A 17543-nucleotide genomic window follows, 5' to 3' on the forward strand; every position below is an offset into this window, starting at 1 on the left:
AGGGGCCTGTTTTCTCCCTGTGGTTTGGATGTTGCCCAATCTGTATAACTTTCATGAGACTCACAAGACCTTTGCCAGTTTTACTGAAATCTCTTGAAAACAGCCCACAATGTTTTGATGTCATTGACCCCAAACTAGAGATCTGATTCAGCCTCCAAACTAAATGGAATCCATATGCCATCAGTAGAAAAGACCTGTTATGTCATTTAGTCTTTCTTTTGGCCAGGGCCTCATCCCGCATGGGTCTCCTATTCCCACGGTTGATGAAAATCAGAAGTAGTAAACAATATTGTTTATCCAGGGTCAAGGATGCCGACTGCTTCTACGGGCTCTTGGGCTGGGTGGGGGGGGGGGGGGGTGGCTCTGTGCTCCCAGAAGGGGTGGGGCCAGGGTCAGCCAGTCCTCTGCACTATACACACTGCCTCCCCGCCCTTAGAACCGCTCAGAGTGCACAGCGTTCCAGCAGCAATTTAAAGGGCCCTGGGCTCCAGCTGCTGCTGCAGTACCAGCAGAGATGGTCTCCAGCCCTGGGCCACTTGGAATTGCCAGGCCCCAGGGTAACTGCCCCCATGGGCAGGCCTGTCCTTTGTATAATTCTATTGCCTTCATTGGATTTAAACCAGAAATGACTTTGTCTTAGTGTCTCTTACTAATAAAACTCAGAAGCCACCTTAGAGTTGCCTTTATTTGAAGGTTGTCAGTGTTGTTTCGAAAATGAGGGGATTGGGTTGCAAGCTCTTTAAGAATTTGTTTTACAAAAACAAGATGCAGCTAATCCACAGTTTCTTATTGGTTACTGAACCTGCCCAAAATATTGTACCAGTTTGGATGGGCCAGCATTAGTAATTAGTGTAGTAATTAGCTATTTAACTTTTTGTATAAAAAGACTCCATAGGGGGGAGGGGGGGGAGAAGCAGGAAAAAAATCCTCCTTCCCCCACCTTCAGAAATATGATCCTAGGCTAAATCTAAGGATCAGGTCTGAAGTGACATTAGTTAAGACAAAATATATTTTTAAATCCTTTAGGTTTTTGTTTTTAGAAGGTTAATTTATTCTAGGGGATTTTAGGCAATTAATGTAGGTACTAGCCCTCCAGTCATTTTATTTAAGCAAACACCTACTGAAGAAAATGAGATCTTTTTCTTAATATAAAGGAGCTGCAGGATCTATCTCAGTATTCATGTGTTGTTAGCAATACTGTATCAATAGAGTGTCAAATTGCCAAGAGTCCGATAAAGGGGAACATTGCTAACATAAGAGATTTATCAAAAACATTTGATAGGGTGATGTCTTTAATAATGCCACACATCTCATTCTACAGATAAATGAGATCTTTTCTATGGGAAACGGAAGTAATGGAATAAGCTGTACTGCTATTGATTCCTATATGCTCTTACTACACTAACAACTAAACCATGTGGTTATGTTTCAGACTGATGAACTCTAGAACAGTTGGTTGAAGAATGGCCCAGTAGAAAGACAAACACAGGGACAAAGATTTTAAAAAATGTTGCCTATATTTTGTCTCCTGCATTGATTTTTGTCATTAAATAAATCACTTGAGTTTTTAAAAGTCCTGAGCCACCCACTAGCTGACTTGGTACCTAGACTGTATGCTTCTTGGGGCATGGACTTTCTTTTCAATCTGTGTTTTTCCAGTGCTAAGCACAATGCATCTCTGATCCTTCACTGGAGCGCTTGATCATTACCATAATACAAATAATAAATAATCAGTTTTTATGTTTAATTTTCATCACCATTTTATAAATGGGGACACAAATATGGTTATACAGTGAGTCACTTTCAAGCCTGGATTAGAAAATAAATCGAACTCCCCCCAGACTTGTCCTCTAGCCATTAGTCCAGAGTTCTTCTCTTTAGTTTAGTGTCAGTAAACTTAGAATATCAACAATGTTAGCCATGACCCTCTCACAAAGTAATAGATTTTGTTGAGGAAGAGTTACCCTGTGGCAGACGAGAAGGTGATTTGCAGTGTGGCAATGTAACAAATTAGTGGTGGTGATTTGCACTGCATCAGTTGTTCTTTAAGTTATTGCTCATGTGCTTTCCACATTAGGTGTGCATGCTCACCACGTCCACTGGTGCTGGCAGATTTTCCCCCTAGCAGAATCCACAGGGGAGCGGCATTGGCAACCCCTGGAGTGTTGCCCCCATCCATCGCTGTGCACTCTCCCCACCCTCACATCTTTCTTACTGGAAATTCCAACAATGGGGAAGGAGGATGGGTTCTGGAATGGACATGAGCAACACATCTTGAAGAATACCAGTTACAAAAAAGTAACCATCTTTTCGTCTTTGAGAGGTTGCTCATGTCCATTCCCCATAGGCGACTCCAACCAGTACTCACAGAGGCAGGTTCAGAGTCTCATAGATTACAGTATGACCCTGCCAAATCCAGCCTCCTCTCTAACTTGCTGCATGAGGGCATAACGGGCTCTGAGTATGTGGACCGATCCACATGTCTACCACTGCAGGGCTGTAAATACTGGAGAGGGGATTGTGACCTCCTTGGCCAAGTGCTCCCTGGATTAGCTAAGTAGAGGAAATCTAACTACAATGAGTCAAAGACAACAGTTCTGATGCCCTGTCACTGGTGGCAAGAAGAAATTGAGGGGAGCACACAGCACCCCTTCCACCACACCATGGTGATGCCACTCCAGGGGTCACCAGAGCCACTCCTCTATGGATGTTGCTAGGCAAAAAACTTTCAGCGCCGGTGCATGCGGCCAGCATGCACACCTAACATGGAGTAGACATGAGCAGTGCATCTCAAAGAACACCAGTTCTGAAAAGAAAACGGGTCTTTTCACTCACTTTGCTCATAATTTAGTCCGAACATTCAGTGTCCTAATTGTAACCAGCTAACTACAAAGGAACTGTGTGTAGTTTCAGTATATTTCTTTTTCTAGGAGTCACCATGCCCTGTGCAGTTCCAGAAGCGTTTGGTGCCCCTGGGCCTCCAGGCATACCAGGACGCCCAGGTATGGAGATTGACTTTTAATACTCTGTGTAATACAATGGTTTATTGCCCGTGTGCTAAGTCTCCCTCCAGAGAGCAGAGATCCTGATCCTTAATCACAACTAAACAATAGCTTTTCTGTAGCACAAGTGGGTGGCGCTTGTGCTTGCTTCCTGGAGGCGCTCCGTTTGATTCACACTGACTGTTGTGCTGTCTATAGATGTGTCCTACTTATATTCATAGTTCTGTGAAAGTCATTGTTATTGAGGGATGTAGAGAACTTCTGCCCTTCGATGTAGCTCCCCAAAACAAAAGACTTGTTCTTTTCTATTTAAATTGATGGGATGATCACGGAGTTGGGGCAGCATTGACTAGTTTAAATTAGTACCGTAGGTGGCTTTTTGAGGTTAGCTTTGCAGGGAATATCTAATCCCACTTCACAATATTATGCTTGTGTCTCCCATCCTAAACTGATACTGTTTTTAATCCTCAGGTCTCAAGGGCAGCCCGGGCATTCCAGGCAGCCCAGGCCAACCTGGATTAAGTGGGTCAAAAGGACAACCAGGCAGTCCTGGAGCCATAGGACTGGTTGGCACACAAGGTAAGAAATGAGTTAGGTAGGAAATTTGAGACTGTCTGTTTAATGTACAATATTTTGTCAGCAGAGATATCAAACTCTTTCCCTGTCCCCTTCGGTTCATGGACACGCAGACCACTCCCCATCCTGCTGATGATCGCTGTTATTTTAAAGCCATTGCTGCATGGGAAAATAATGTTGGGGAAATATTGAATGAATTTTTATCTGCCTTTAAAATTTTATGAGGAGAGATTAATAAGACTGACTTTTCAGCTTGGAAAAGAGAGGACTAAGGAAGATATGATAGAGGTCTATAAAATCATGACTAGTGTGAAGACTGCAAATAAGGAAGTGATTATATACCTTTTCCTAACACAAGAACTTGGAGCCACCAAATGAAATTAAAAGGCAGCAGGTTTAAAATCAACAAAAGGAAGTATTTCTTCACACAGTGCACAGACAGTCTGTGGAGCTCTTTGCCAGAGGATATTGGGAAGGCCAAGGTTCATAAAAGAACTAGATCAATTCATGAAGGATAGGTCCATCAATGGCTGTTAGCTCAAATGGGCAGGAATGGTGACTCTAGCCTCTGTTTGCCAGAAGCTGGTAATGGGCAACATTGGATGAATAACTTGATCACTCTCTGGGACACCTGGAATTGGTCACTGCTGGAAAACAGAGTACTGGGCTAGGTGGACTTTTGGTTTGACCCAGTATGGCCATTCTTATGTTCTTATTGTGATGAAGGAGCTACAACTAAGGAGAAGAGCCAGCAACCATGTGACCATTGAGCTCACATGCTCTGTAGGACCCAGTTTGGGAACCATTGATTTTTAGTATAAAATGGGTTTGACAGCTACACGAAAACCCTAGTCGCTTGGTGGTATGGTAATCAGCATACAACATTGGAAACACAAATGCTGTTATTTTTGTGATGTTTGTAGTCCGTCTGTAGGCAATGTGCCATGCAGAAAGGCAGAAAAGTCAGAAAGGAGGAATTTTAAAGCATGTTTTCCTTCTGCCTGTCCCTGAAGAGACCTGGTCTACATGAGAAAATCATTGCAGAGGCATAGCTGACATGAAAATGCGAAGTTGTTTGTCCTTGCAACCATTTAGCAACACTCTTGACAGTGTTCTTTCAGCACTTTTGCACACCCTGCTTTCCAGCCATTGTTGTACCTGTGTGTTCTAGGGCTGAATCATCATCGCATTATGCCAAATGCTGTCCTACGGATACAAGGGCTTTTGGGTGATAGCCACTCATGAGGCACTGCAGTGTGGAATAGAGGGAGAAGGCTTGGGTGAACATGTGCTTCTGCAACATTTGTGATTGTCACTGAGGCGTGGGGAGTCACTGGGCCCTGCATCCCATCCTCAGCCAGATACAACTGTCAGCAGCTAGAACGGAAGGTTTATTAGTCAACAGGGACAAAGGGTAGAACAAGCTTGTCAGTGCAGTAAACAGAAGCAGCCAGTACAATCCATCTTGGAGAGAGGGGGCTCAGAGCCAAGGGCCCTGACTTCCATGTCTGCACCCCAAAACCAGCAAGAGTCACCCTTTCATCCAGACGCCAGCCCTGGAGCCAGCCCCGCCTCCTGCCTTTGTCCAGCTTCCTGGGCAAAAGGTTACACCCCTCTTCTCAGGTTACAGAAAGCATAAGCCATTGTGTATGTGATGGAGGCTATCACCCCGAAATTCCCAGCACCAACTAGGCATTGGCATACTGCCCAGGGAAACTGGTGCACACACAGGGTTACAACAAGATAGTAGGAATCACATGCAACATAAAGCAAACGGAGTGACTACAATCCCCACTTCATTACAGTGATTTCCAGCCCTTCCTAGTGAGTAGGGATGTTAAATTTAGATTAATTAACTAACTGAATAGTTGATGGGATTTCCATCAGCTATTCAATTACTCGATAAGTGTGCCTCCGCCTTTGAATTGTAGCAAGAGCTCTGCCAGGCTCCTGCTACAGTTCAAAAGTGGAAGCCCCACAGGGAGCATGAGGCCAGGAGAGGACTGGCCCCACGCTCCCTGTGGCACTTGAGCCTTTGAAAAGTACAAGCACCCTGACAGAGTTAATGTACATTTCAAAGGCAGAATTACAGGAGAACCTACACAAGCAGAGACTGCTTCAGTCGCCTCTCGTGCCATTTCCCGCTGAGCCTCTACCTTCCTTGCCCCCCATGGAGACAGTGCTGGGGGGAACCGGCTTAAAGCTGGCTCCCCCCAGCACCAGCTCCCCTCTTGCTGCCTCTCTCTGATAAAGTTCACACCTTTATTAAACATTCAAAACCAAAGAATGGTTCTGTTTTCAAAACTATTTTTTAAACAAAAAAGTACATTATTTAGAAATGCTAATTAATATGGATATTTCCCCTCCTGTTATGTATTATCGACTGGGCTTTTCTTTTAGGCTTTTCTGGGCCTCGTGGAGATCAGGGACCACCAGGGCTCCCAGGACTCGATGGAACAGATGGTTTCCCTGGAAAGATGGGAGCTCCTGGCTTACCAGGAGCAAAAGGAACTCCTGGTGAAGTGTTTGGTGCTGAAAGAGGTGCTCTGGGTGAGCCTGGCAGACCTGGATTTCCAGGAGATAAAGGGCTCGCTGGCGAACCTGGATTTCCTGGACAGAAGGGTGAGCATCCTTGCAGATGGGTTCCTGGAATCTGGAATTGTTTATCTTGACCACCAAAAACAGTTACTTTGTAGTTTTCTTTTGAGGCCAGTTCCTCTGAGCTTTCTGTTGTTCTGTATTTAACTGAGTTTCCCTGGGCTTCTAGTGTAATTCTGAGATGATGTATAGAAGCTTTAACAACAAGTAACTTTATTCTCACTTGTTCAGTAACATCCTATCTCTCATTTTCAGGTGTTGATGGAAGGCCTGGCTTACCGGGTTTTAAAGGTGAACAGGGTAATCCAGGGCTCCCAGGTATTGCTGGCTTGCGAGGACCTCCTGGTCCTGGAGGTCTGTTTGGAATTAAAGGAGAACCAGGTCCTAGGGGAGCAGGTGGCTTCTCAGGATCACCAGGTATGTAATGTCTCCGATGAGGTTGAGTGGGTTACCCCAACACCAGGAAGTTAAACAAGCATTAGAATAAATTTGCCATTTGCTAGGAGTTAAATTCCACCCATGATTGCTTCCCAAAGGAACTGGATATTGCAAAATGTGGGTCATGGGCCATCCTCCCAGCCAGAGATGGTGCTATCCTGTTGTAAGCCATTAGAGGAGAAGGTAGAGTGAGATATAAATGTGCAGTTTTAAAATTATTTTGTTATAACTATTTGCAGGATAAATGGCAAATCTCCATGTCCATGCTTTAATTTCAAATATGTAACAGATTATTAGAAAAATTACTCTTGTCAGAAGGTAAAAATCCTATTAACGTTTATGGACTGAAAAATGCTGGGCTTCTCAATGAAACGATATGTATCTATTTCATCCCCTGAGACAGCGGGAGACCATCTTGATTCCCCCGTCCTCGCTTCATGGGCTGAAGAGACTCTGAATAGAGCAGTAGCTCTCGAACTACACTACACAGGGTCTTTCCTGTTAGCACAGTATGCAACATTATGACAATCAAGCAAAGGAGGGACCAGAGGTTTAGTAGAAAATAATGGTCTGTGCAAAGATCTGTCTCTTACATGATGATTTGCAGAATGACAAAGCTGGAGAACTATGGGAGCAGAGAAATAAAGTGAAAGTTATACCCTACATTAAAAAAAAATAGAAACAGGACAAAAAAATGCTGCTATGGTTAATCAGAGCTAAAGAGGCAGTTAGAGGCAACAAGACATCCTTTAAAAACTGGAGGTCAGATCCTACTGAGGAAAATAGAAAAGAACAGAAATTGTGGTAAGTCAAATGTAAAAGTATAGACAGACCAGAAAAGACTTGGGAAAGAAACTAACAAAAGACACACAAACTACCAAGAAACATATCAGAAGCAGAAGCCTGCGAAACAATCAGAAGACAATCAAGGTACTAAAGGAGTGCTCAAGAAAGACAAGGCTGTTCCAGAGGAACTATATGAATTCTTTGCCTAGGTCTTCACTGCAAAAGGTGTGGGGGAAATCCCCTTACCCAAGTCATTCTTTTAGTTGAAAGATCTGAGGAACTGGATCAGACTGAAGAGTCCTGTGGCACCTTAGACACCAAATAAATCTGTTAGGTTCTAAGGTGCCATGGGACTCCTCATTGTTTTTACAGATACAGACTAATAGGGTTACTCCTCTGAGACCATCAGACTGCGGCATCAGTAGAGAAGGTTTTGGAACAAACTGATCAATTTTAATGTCACCAGGACCAACTGATAGTTACCAAGAATTCTGAAGGAACTCAGATATGTAATTGTACTAACTGCAGTACATAACCTATTGCTTAAATCAGCCTCTGGACCCAAATGCCTAAAGGACAGTTAATGCAATGCCTGTCTTTTAAAAATCTCTATAGGCGACCTGTGCAATTACAGGCTAATAAGCCACACTTCAGTACCAGGCAAATTGGTTGAAATGATAGTAAAGAACACAACTGCCAGATGCATAGGTGAACACAATATGTTGAGGAAGAATGAATATGGCTTTTGTAAAAGGAAATCATGCCTCACCAATGTATCAGAATGTTGTGCGTGTATCAGAGAGCACGAGAACAAGGGTGATCCAGTGGATATAGTCTACTAAGTCTCCTCCAAAGTCAATGACAAGGTCCCTCACCAAAGGCTCTTAAGCTCAGTAAGCATGCATGGGATGAGAGGGAAGGTCCTTTCATGTATCAGTAACTGGTTAAAATGGGGGAAACAAAGGATAGGAATAAATTAACAACTTTCACAATGAAAAGTATAGTAAATAGCGGGATCCCCTAAGGAACTGTACTCAGACCTATGCTGTATAATATAGGTATAAATGATTTGGAAAAGGGGTAAACAGTAAAGTGTCAAAAATTTCAAATACAAAATTGCTGAAGATAGTTAAGTGCAAAGCTGATTACAAAAAGTTAGAAAAGGACCACATGTAACTGGGTAACCGGGCAACAAAATGGCAGATGAAATTCACTGTTGTTATGGGCAAAGTAATGCATAATGGAAAATATAATCCCAACTATAAAATGGTGGGATCTAAATTAGCTGTTACCACTCAAGATTGTGAAGCGTTCTCTGAAAATAACTACTGAGTGTTCAGAAGCAGCAAAAAAAAAAAAAACCAACTAACAGGATGTTAGGAATCATGAGGAGAGATAATAAAACAGAAAATATTATAATGCCTTATATAAATCCATGGTACCCTCACACCTTTGTTCAGTTTAGCTTGCTCCATCTCAAAAATGATATATTGGAAGCAGAAAAAGTACAGAGGGCAACAAAAATCAATTAGGGCATGGGACAGCTTCCAAATGAGGAGAGATTAAAAACCCTGGGACAGTTCATCTTAGAAAGAGTCTATGAAAGGCAGGTTATGGTAGAGTTCTGTGAAAGCATGCATGGTGTGGAGAAAGCGACTAGGGAATTGTTATTTACCCTTCACCATAACACAAGAATTGGGAGTCACCCAAATAAATCAATAGGCTGCAGGTTTTAAACAAAAGGAAGTACTTCTTCACACAATGTGCTGTCAACCAATGGAACTCATTGCCAGGGGATATTGTGAAGGCCAGAATTATAACTGGTTTTTAAAAAGAAATTAGATCAGTTCATGGAGGATAGATCCATTAATGAATATGAGTGAAGATAGTCAAGAATGCAACCTCTTGCATCAGATGTTCCTAAACCTCTGAGTTCCTGAAGCTGGGACTGGATTACAGGGGTTGAATCACTTGATCATTACCCTGTTCCATTCATTCCAGCATCTGGCCGCTATCAGAAGATAGGATAGTGAGCTAGCTCCTTTGACTACCCTAATATGCCTATTCTTATGTTCTTCAATACTCATCTCTGAGTTGCCTCTGTGATTAGCATTTTAGAGTGATACCAAAATACAGTATTTTATGTTAGAGGAGGCTTTTTCTTCTGTGTTGCCTTATGTTTTTGGTAGTTTGTATCATGACCAGTGTTCCCTCTAAGCTGCGGGGCAGCACAGCTTCACAGGTGATTAATCAGCCCTTCCCAGTCAGTCACATCACTGCATGGAGCCCTGAGCCTCTGACTGGGCAGGGCTGATTAATCACCTGTAAAGCTGTGCTGCCTTGCAGTTTAAAGGGCACACTGATCATGACTCCCCTGACTTACATTTTTTTAAGCCCACTAGTTGATGAATGATAAACTCCAAGTTACTAAGGCTTTGCAGCAGAATTCTTTGAGTCATTAACTTCTTTAGTGCCCTTGTGCTTTCTATTCACATATTTCTATTTTTCCTTCACCATTTTTCTGTTCCACTTACCACCAACTCTTCATTTCTGATGTCACACTGTTTGGTTATGGGTTCTTCACGTAGGCTGTCAAGGTGAGAAAATGCACTGTAGCATAAAAAAGGTCATGGACTAACGACTTAGCTTTTAATGCTACAAGAATTGCATTGACTATAGCTTGCACTCCTTATTTTAATCATATCAGAGAGCAAAAAACCATTGTACCAAGTATGCTCAGATGGTAACAAAGAATAAAGCCCATAAGGGAAAGGCATTAATATTCTTAGACTTCAAGCACACATTGTCTTTTTCTTCTTTAATTAAGCAGATACTGCATTTGATATTTAAAAAGTCAGCTTATTGCTTTAAATCACAAAATTCAGAGTGTTGCAAAGCTCTTGCATCTGATATTTCTATTTTATGTGCCATTTTTCAGGAGCTACCTTTGTTTTTTTTTCTTTCTAATGTTGTATCTGAGCATTCCCAATTTTCAATGGTTTAAGCCCTAACGTTGGTTTTTTTTCCTGAATTAAAAGTTTGCCATGCTGCAGCCAGAAACATCCTGACTTATTTACAGACTAAATTGTGCACAAATGGTTTCAACAGTCTTAACCTTGGAGATGTTCTTATCGTAACGCATTCAGCAACCCAAGCCCTTAATTATTAACCTATCTGATATTTAAAAAGCACCTTAACCACAGAATGATCAGGCTGCTCTTCAGCTGACCCCTTTGGTTGACCCAGATGATGGGGTAAGGACTGGGATTTAGCATTGTTAATGCTCCTTCTGCCATGCTCTGGTTTGTTACCTTGAAGTTAAAAGGTCAGCCCTGCTGCTGGTTTTGAAATGACATAGGCAAGTCCCTTATTGTTGGATGACTAATGTTTTTGCATATCTAAAAATTATGCCTACTACCAGGCTGCATGTGCCATAATTTTGTGTCTGGTTCTCATATTAAAAACAAAGCTACATTTAGAGAACATGCAGAAGAGTTCGCCAAACTGTCCAGAAGGTTGTGTGACAAAAGCTATTGAGTTTGCTTGTATTGATTCAGGACTTCCAGGAGTCAAAGGACCGACTGGCGATTCAGGTCCACCCGGCCCTGCTGGTATGAAAGGCTTCCCTGGTCTAGAAGGTTTTCCGGGACCACCTGGTGACAGAGGTTTCCCAGGACCACCTGGGCCATTGGGTAGAGATGGACGTCCAGGTTTCTCTGGAGCAAAAGGTAAGTGTATAAATTAAGAAGTGGTCACACAGTGCTGGATTCAGATGCACAGCTAAAGGAACACGATTGGTGATTTCAGACCCTACTTGTTGGAAAAACCTGAAAGTTATAGGGAACTTGTGTGGGGATGCATTTGTTTCACTGCTACATTGTTGATGTGAATGCAGACTGGGTCAGTAATTAAAAGCTGCTTTTAAAAAGTGATGGCTGTGTATTGGATTAGAATAATAGAATCCTAGGGCTGGAAGAGACCTCAGGAGGTCATCAAGTCCAGCCCCCTGCCCAAGGCAGGACCAATCCCAACTAAATTAACCCAGCCAGGGCTTTGTCAAGCTGAGACTTAAAAATTTCTAGGGATGGAGATTCCACCACCTTCCTAGGTAACTCATTCCAGTACTTCACCACCCTCCTAATGAAATAGTTTTTCCTAATATCCAACCTAGACTGTCCCCACTGTAACTTGAGGCCATTGCTTCTTGTTCTGCCATCCGTCACTACTGTGAACAGCCTTTTTCCATCCTCTTTGGAACCTCCCTTCAGGAAGTTGAAGGCTGCTATCAAATCCCCCCTCAGGCTTCTCTTCTGCAGACTAAATAAGCCCAAATCCCTCAGCCTCTCCTTGTAGGTCATGTGCTTCCGCCCCATAATCATTTTGGTTGCCCTCTATTGGATCCTCTCTAGTGTGTCCATATCTTTTCTATAGTAGGGGCCCAGAACTGGATGCAGTACTCCAGATGTAACCTCACCAGTGCCAAATAAAGGGAAATAATAACTTCTCTAGATCTGCTGGTAATGCTTCTCCTAATGCAACCTAATATTCCATTCGACTTTTTGGCTACAAGGTCACCCTGTTGATTCATATCCAGCTTCTCATCCACTGTAATCCCCAAGTCCTTTTCTGCTGAACTGCTGCTTAGCCAGTCGGTCCCCAGCCTATAACAATGCTTGGGATTCTTCCGTTCCAAGTGCAGGACTCTGTACTTGTCCTTGTTGAACCTCATCAGATTTCTTCTGGCCCAGTCCTCCAATTTGTCTAGGTCACTCTGGACCCTATCTCTGCCCTCCAATGTATCTACCTCTCCCCCTCGCTTAGTGTCATCCACAAACTTGATTCCACCAAAGGATACATTGGTTCAATTCCTAGGGCTCACCAAACAGAAACTACTATCCCAGTTGGGGTTGTTATTAGCATGAGGTGTCTATGCTAGAATTTAATGTTCACATTGAAGAAGTTAACTCTTCGGAAGTATCTTTTTTAATGTTAAAAGTATACTGAGGTAAATCAATGCCACGGAACTATCAGAAATAGATAATGGAGAAATGTTCTCAGGAATACTAACGTGTTGAGTGCTGTATTATCATTTGTTTTGAAAGATAAAGATTATTTTTAAAAAGGTATAAGGTGGCTGGCATCTTATCTGATCTCAGCCTTCTGAGACAGTGGAAGTTGTGGATTGTCTCTGTCATGCTCTCTGGGGAGACAGATGACTTCTTGATGGAGACGATGGGGTTACGTTGGTGATGGATGTGAACAGGTGACTAGTGGGGAGGGATACAAAGAGGCACCAGCCAAAAGGGGCCATGTGACTCCTTCTCAGCTCATCCCCAGTCTGTGGCCTCACTCTCCTCACCTTCTTCCTTCCCTAGTCCCATTGCACTACCCTGGGCTGGGTAGCATCTCCTCTCTGGCAGTGGGTCTGGAGACTGCCTGGGAGAATACAGCAGCCAGGTTGCATGACCAGAAAACGAGAGGCTCTGATCAGGCCTTTTCCCTTCCAGCTCTGGCCCTGCCTGCTGCTAGCCCCTTCCCCCCACAGTGTTTGGGAAGGGTCATGTGACCCTTTGGGTCCTTCTCACTCGTCACCCTTTAACTCACTGGGGAGCAGGGGAGCAGCCAGACATAGTAATTCTACATGGGAGACCTAAAGCTGGCCAAGAGATGATCCTTAGTCCATAGGGCTAAGCATTGAATCAGAAAAGTCAGGAGTGGGAAGCTATAGATGGTGAGAGACTGAAAAGCCTTGGAAACATCACAGGGAAGAGAACAGGAAGTGCAAACTAGCAGGAAAATAAAATTTAAAATCCAGCCAGCCATTCAGAGCCAACACGACTATAGGTTATTTTACGAGGACAGTCCATAGTGATTTGAAATCACATGCTGCTCCTGTTGGATCAGTTGGAATTGTGCATTCTAGTAGGAGCAGGAGCAGATATTTGATGGTGAACTGGAAGTTAATGATTAAGTGGGGGTGAATAGAGGCTTACTCCACCAATGGAAACATCTAGCAGGACCCTCCTATGTTTGCACTTCAGGATTTTTGACTCTGTGGGATTGCTCAATAGGCCGTATCCAGCTCGCTCCCAGCTTCCACTTCTGTTTGTATGAAAAATATGTAGAAAGAATAAATTTCTCACTTTGTTTTCCAACTTCTTTCCATACAGGTGAAAAGGGTCCCCTCGGGTTGATTGGCTTCCCTGGCCTGCCAGGCATGTCCGGAATCCCCGGGGTGAATGGGCTGAAAGGAATTCCTGGTGCAGCTGGAAAAGAAGGAAATATTGGGTTCTCTGGACCACCTGGTCAAAAAGGTAAGTTCTGAAGAATGATTAAATTACTGGGCTGCTGCAGCAAGGGCCCCTAGTAAGGCAATTGCACATGCTAAAATTATTGGGACCATCCTAAAATTAGGGGCTTTGTCTTATATAGGATCCTATTCCTGTCTGTTCCTTGTCTCAATGTTTTACTGGTCATACTAGGCCCAAGAGCAGCAAGGGAGGAAAACTGCTTCTGAGAAATCCATTCCCAACCATTTTTTCATTGCTAGTGTATTATCTATCAGGGTACTCAGTGCCTGTGGCCCGATTTTCAGAGGTGCTAAGCACCCACAATTCAAGCAGTTTCTTTGGGAGTCCACAGTTCTGAAATCCAGCCTCTTGTGTTTAAGCACTCTTCTTTTATGAGCCCCTTCTTTCATACAGCTTAATTCTCTTACATCTTCAGGTGACAGGGGTGATCGTGGTCCCCCTGGGTTCCCGATTCTTAGGCCTCCAGATCTGGCATTGGCATTAAAAGGAGACAAAGGCGATCCTGGGATAGCGGGACTGAGAGGATTCTCCGGAGCTAGAGGTATTTATCAGCATTAAAATACATTCCAAAGGAAAATTGCCACCACCAATCATCCAGTAACTGATTTCTCTGGGCAGAAGATGTTACAATCCGCAGTATTGTTACTTTCAGATTGTGCCAAGAGATTTTCCACACAACCACTCTCAATTTGAATCAAGAGTTGCTCTTCAAACCGGTGCTTCTTTATTGCCAAAATAATGAAGACTCTTCTTTTCTGGGAGCATTGATTAATAAGCTTCTTGACTGTGCTGAATGCCTTTATGATGAAGTAGCAATGCATGTTTCTTCTCTGTATACATTTAGGTGATAAAGGGGTCCTTGGGAACCGTGGGCAACCTGGACTTCCTGGTTCACGAGGGTCACCATCCACAGATAGAGGACAACCGGGTGATGCAGGGTTCCCAGGCTTGCGTGGACCGCCAGGCTTTCCAGGACAGAAAGGACAGCCTGGAATCACAGGACTACCTGGATTTCCAGGAGAAAGTGTAAATATCCATCTTCCATTCTGAGTGTGCTTAGAAAAATCCCGCATGCTGTATCAGAACGGCAGAGTAAGGCAGTGCTGTTGCTTACCACTCCACCTCATCAGTAAAATCAGCTCTCTTCTTCCAATAGCTGGGACTGATAAATAAAGAACAGAATTTTCTTTTTTTCCCAGATAAGTTTTTGTTATATCTGTCACAGCACAATTCACTACTATCAGCACAGCCCAGGTTGCAGGCAATAGGCATGAGGATAATCATACATTTTTTTCCAGGGTTCAGAGGGTATCCCAGGAGTACCAGGGCTCCCAGGGACTGCTGGTTTCCCTGGTCCAAGGGGTAAGATATTGATTTCCAGTTTCCATGCCTTTTCCAGAGTGTGCCCCAGCAGAACAGAGTGAGTGAGAGACTGTGAGGGGAAAAGCTGGCTTTGCTTGGACGAAAATATTCTGAGCAGCTCTCATAGTAAATAGGTGGCATCCCTTAAAATACAGGATGAGTGGCTAGATGAGTCACAGGTTACCAGTGAGGTAAATCAGTAATAAATCTGCTCTGAGTATTCCCCTTTCTCTTATTATTTAAATGCACTGAGAATCACAGTGCATTCTAGGAAGCGCTTTTCACATGTTCAGTGCTCTGGTGTTTTAGTAGAGTTGTACATGTTAAGAGTTGCAGTCAAGACATTTTATGCAGTATCCCATAAAACAATGAACAATGCCACATACTCCTGCATGCTACTAGATGAGAGGTGGGCAAGATACAGCCTGCCTTTTAATCTGGCCCACTCCTGTGGGCTGCATGCAGAGAGCGGAGGCTTTGCATTGCTCCTGCCCCCAGCACAGTCACTCCACTTCCAGCTAGAAACCCGCCAGTGTGAGCTGAGAGACGGTGCGGGGGACAGGCACAGTGCAGCACAATCTCTCAGTTCTCATTGGTTAATTTCTGGCCAATAGGAGCTGAGAGATTGTGCCAGGAGTGGGGGCAGCACTTGAAGTCTCCCACTGTACCAGTGCAGAGAGTCACATGAAATACCCAGACTCTTTGAGCAGTCTGGGGCTGCTGGCAGGTAGGAAGCCTGCCTGAGGTTTCTGCTGGGCTGCTGGCCAGGAGCTGCTTAGGTAAGCACCTCCCAACCAGAGCCCACCTATAGCACCCCACCTCCTCCTGGACTCCAACTCCCTCCCAAACCCTGCACTCCTTCCTACTGCCCTTCTCCCTGACCAGAATCCTCTCCTGCACCCATACCCCAGTACCCTGCCCCAGATCACAATCCCCCTTCTTCACTCAAACTCCTTCTCAGATTCCACACTCTCTCCTGCACCCTAGTCCCCTACCCCGAGCTCCCTTCTGCACCCAACCTCCATCCCAGACCTCACAACCCTTCCTTTAAAAAGTGTGGCTCTTGGCCGCTTAACAAATATCTTAAAATGGACACCACCAAAAATGATTGCCCACTCCTACACTAGATAATGCTCTTTATTTTAACCACCTACCTACATATGCATATAAGATGAGCTTTTTGAAGGGATTAGTGTCCCAACTGCCTTTGAAATTCAATGGGAAATTCAGTGGGCATTTGATACTTAAATAGCAAATGCGTGTTAAAACTTCCTTTCCATAGCACAAAACCAGAGACATCCAGAGATCTAGAAAACAATCCTGTATCAATTGTGTAAATAAATAGAAGCTATGAAGTTACCTTACTTTTCTCCTAGCTTCTGTTACCAGGGTTCTATTATGTGGATTATTGCATAGCTCTGCACCTAAAGCTGAGTGTTAAAAGGATTTATTTTACCTCGGGAAAGTACTTTCTTTCGCTTTTGTTGAATCCATAGATTTGAATTATAGCAAAGGTGTATTTTCAGGAGAAAGATTAGTAAGGCTATGTCTACACTACTGAGTTTTTTCAGGAAAATGGCTGTTTTTCCAAAAAAAAACTTCACTTACCTCCACACTGCAGTTGCATTCTTTTGAAAAAAATCGAAAGAACAGAGGGGTTTTTCCAACATTGGTAAACCTCTTTCTACGAGGAAGAAGCCTTTTTCCGAAAGAGCTCTTTCAGAAGATGGGTGTGGATGGGGAAGAGAGCGTTCTTTCGAAAGAAGAGGAAAGAGGAAAAAGCACAGGTGCCCTGGTGGCCACTCCGTCCATAGCAATCACAGCTTACATGCAAGAGAGCGTCCATTGAGTGTAGATGCTATCTTTTGAAAAAGCAGATCGCTTTTTCGATGCACTTTGGCATGGTGGACACTCTTTTGAAAGAAGTTTTTTCTTCTTAGTCTAGACGTAGCCTAAGCAACATGTAAACACTACAATTCAGGAGTGAAAGGGCTAATTATAGAACAATCTACCAGCACAATCAAATGCAAAGTGAAAATGTCCCTTTCTTGACTTCTGCAAGGTGACCCAGGAGAGTCGCGTGGAATTATGGGTGGCTTAGGAGATAAAGGAGAAAGAGGGGACCGTGGATTCCCAGGTAAGGTAACCTTTGATGGTGATGAATTTCTGGAACAAAAGCTGCAGGGCTTATCCCTGAGCATTGCCGCACAGGTCTGTGATTTTACTATTTGAAAACACTGAAGTGTTTTCTCGTGCAGATGAGAGATGTGGTGACTCAAAGCTGGCCGATGCCTGAGCTTGAAAAATACTAAACATCCCAAAACCAGCCAAAATCCTAATCTCAACCCTCATCTCAGATCCCACTTAGCTGCTCATATTCTGTAGGTTCCAAAGCTCCCGGTCTCTGGCACCCTGATAGCAGCCTCCAGGCCAGGCAGGAAATACATATACTTTTCATTTTTTGTCAGGC

At 43.6% G+C, this 17543-nt stretch overlaps 1 protein-coding gene across 5 annotated transcripts in view; it reads left to right on the plus strand.

The window, feature by feature from the left end:
- COL4A6 (collagen type IV alpha 6 chain) overlaps positions 1 to 17543 on the plus strand; it is a 232683-nt gene that overhangs the window by 200006 nt on the left and 15134 nt on the right. For all 5 annotated transcript variants that reach the window (XM_075940942.1, XM_075940946.1, XM_075940945.1 and 2 more), the window contains 10 exons: positions 2931 to 3002; positions 3474 to 3581; positions 5979 to 6200; positions 6432 to 6593; positions 10958 to 11128; positions 13571 to 13714; positions 14127 to 14252; positions 14556 to 14737; positions 15010 to 15073; positions 17136 to 17210. In XM_075940942.1, the coding sequence (XP_075797057.1) occupies positions 2931 to 3002; positions 3474 to 3581; positions 5979 to 6200; positions 6432 to 6593; positions 10958 to 11128; positions 13571 to 13714; positions 14127 to 14252; positions 14556 to 14737; positions 15010 to 15073; positions 17136 to 17210 (1326 nt within the window). The remainder of the gene's footprint in view (positions 1 to 2930; positions 3003 to 3473; positions 3582 to 5978; positions 6201 to 6431; positions 6594 to 10957; positions 11129 to 13570; positions 13715 to 14126; positions 14253 to 14555; positions 14738 to 15009; positions 15074 to 17135; positions 17211 to 17543) is intronic.

The sequence above is a fragment of the Pelodiscus sinensis genome, chromosome 13, assembly GCF_049634645.1.
Source record: "Pelodiscus sinensis isolate JC-2024 chromosome 13, ASM4963464v1, whole genome shotgun sequence".
Lineage (NCBI taxonomy): Eukaryota > Metazoa > Chordata > Testudines > Trionychidae > Pelodiscus > Pelodiscus sinensis.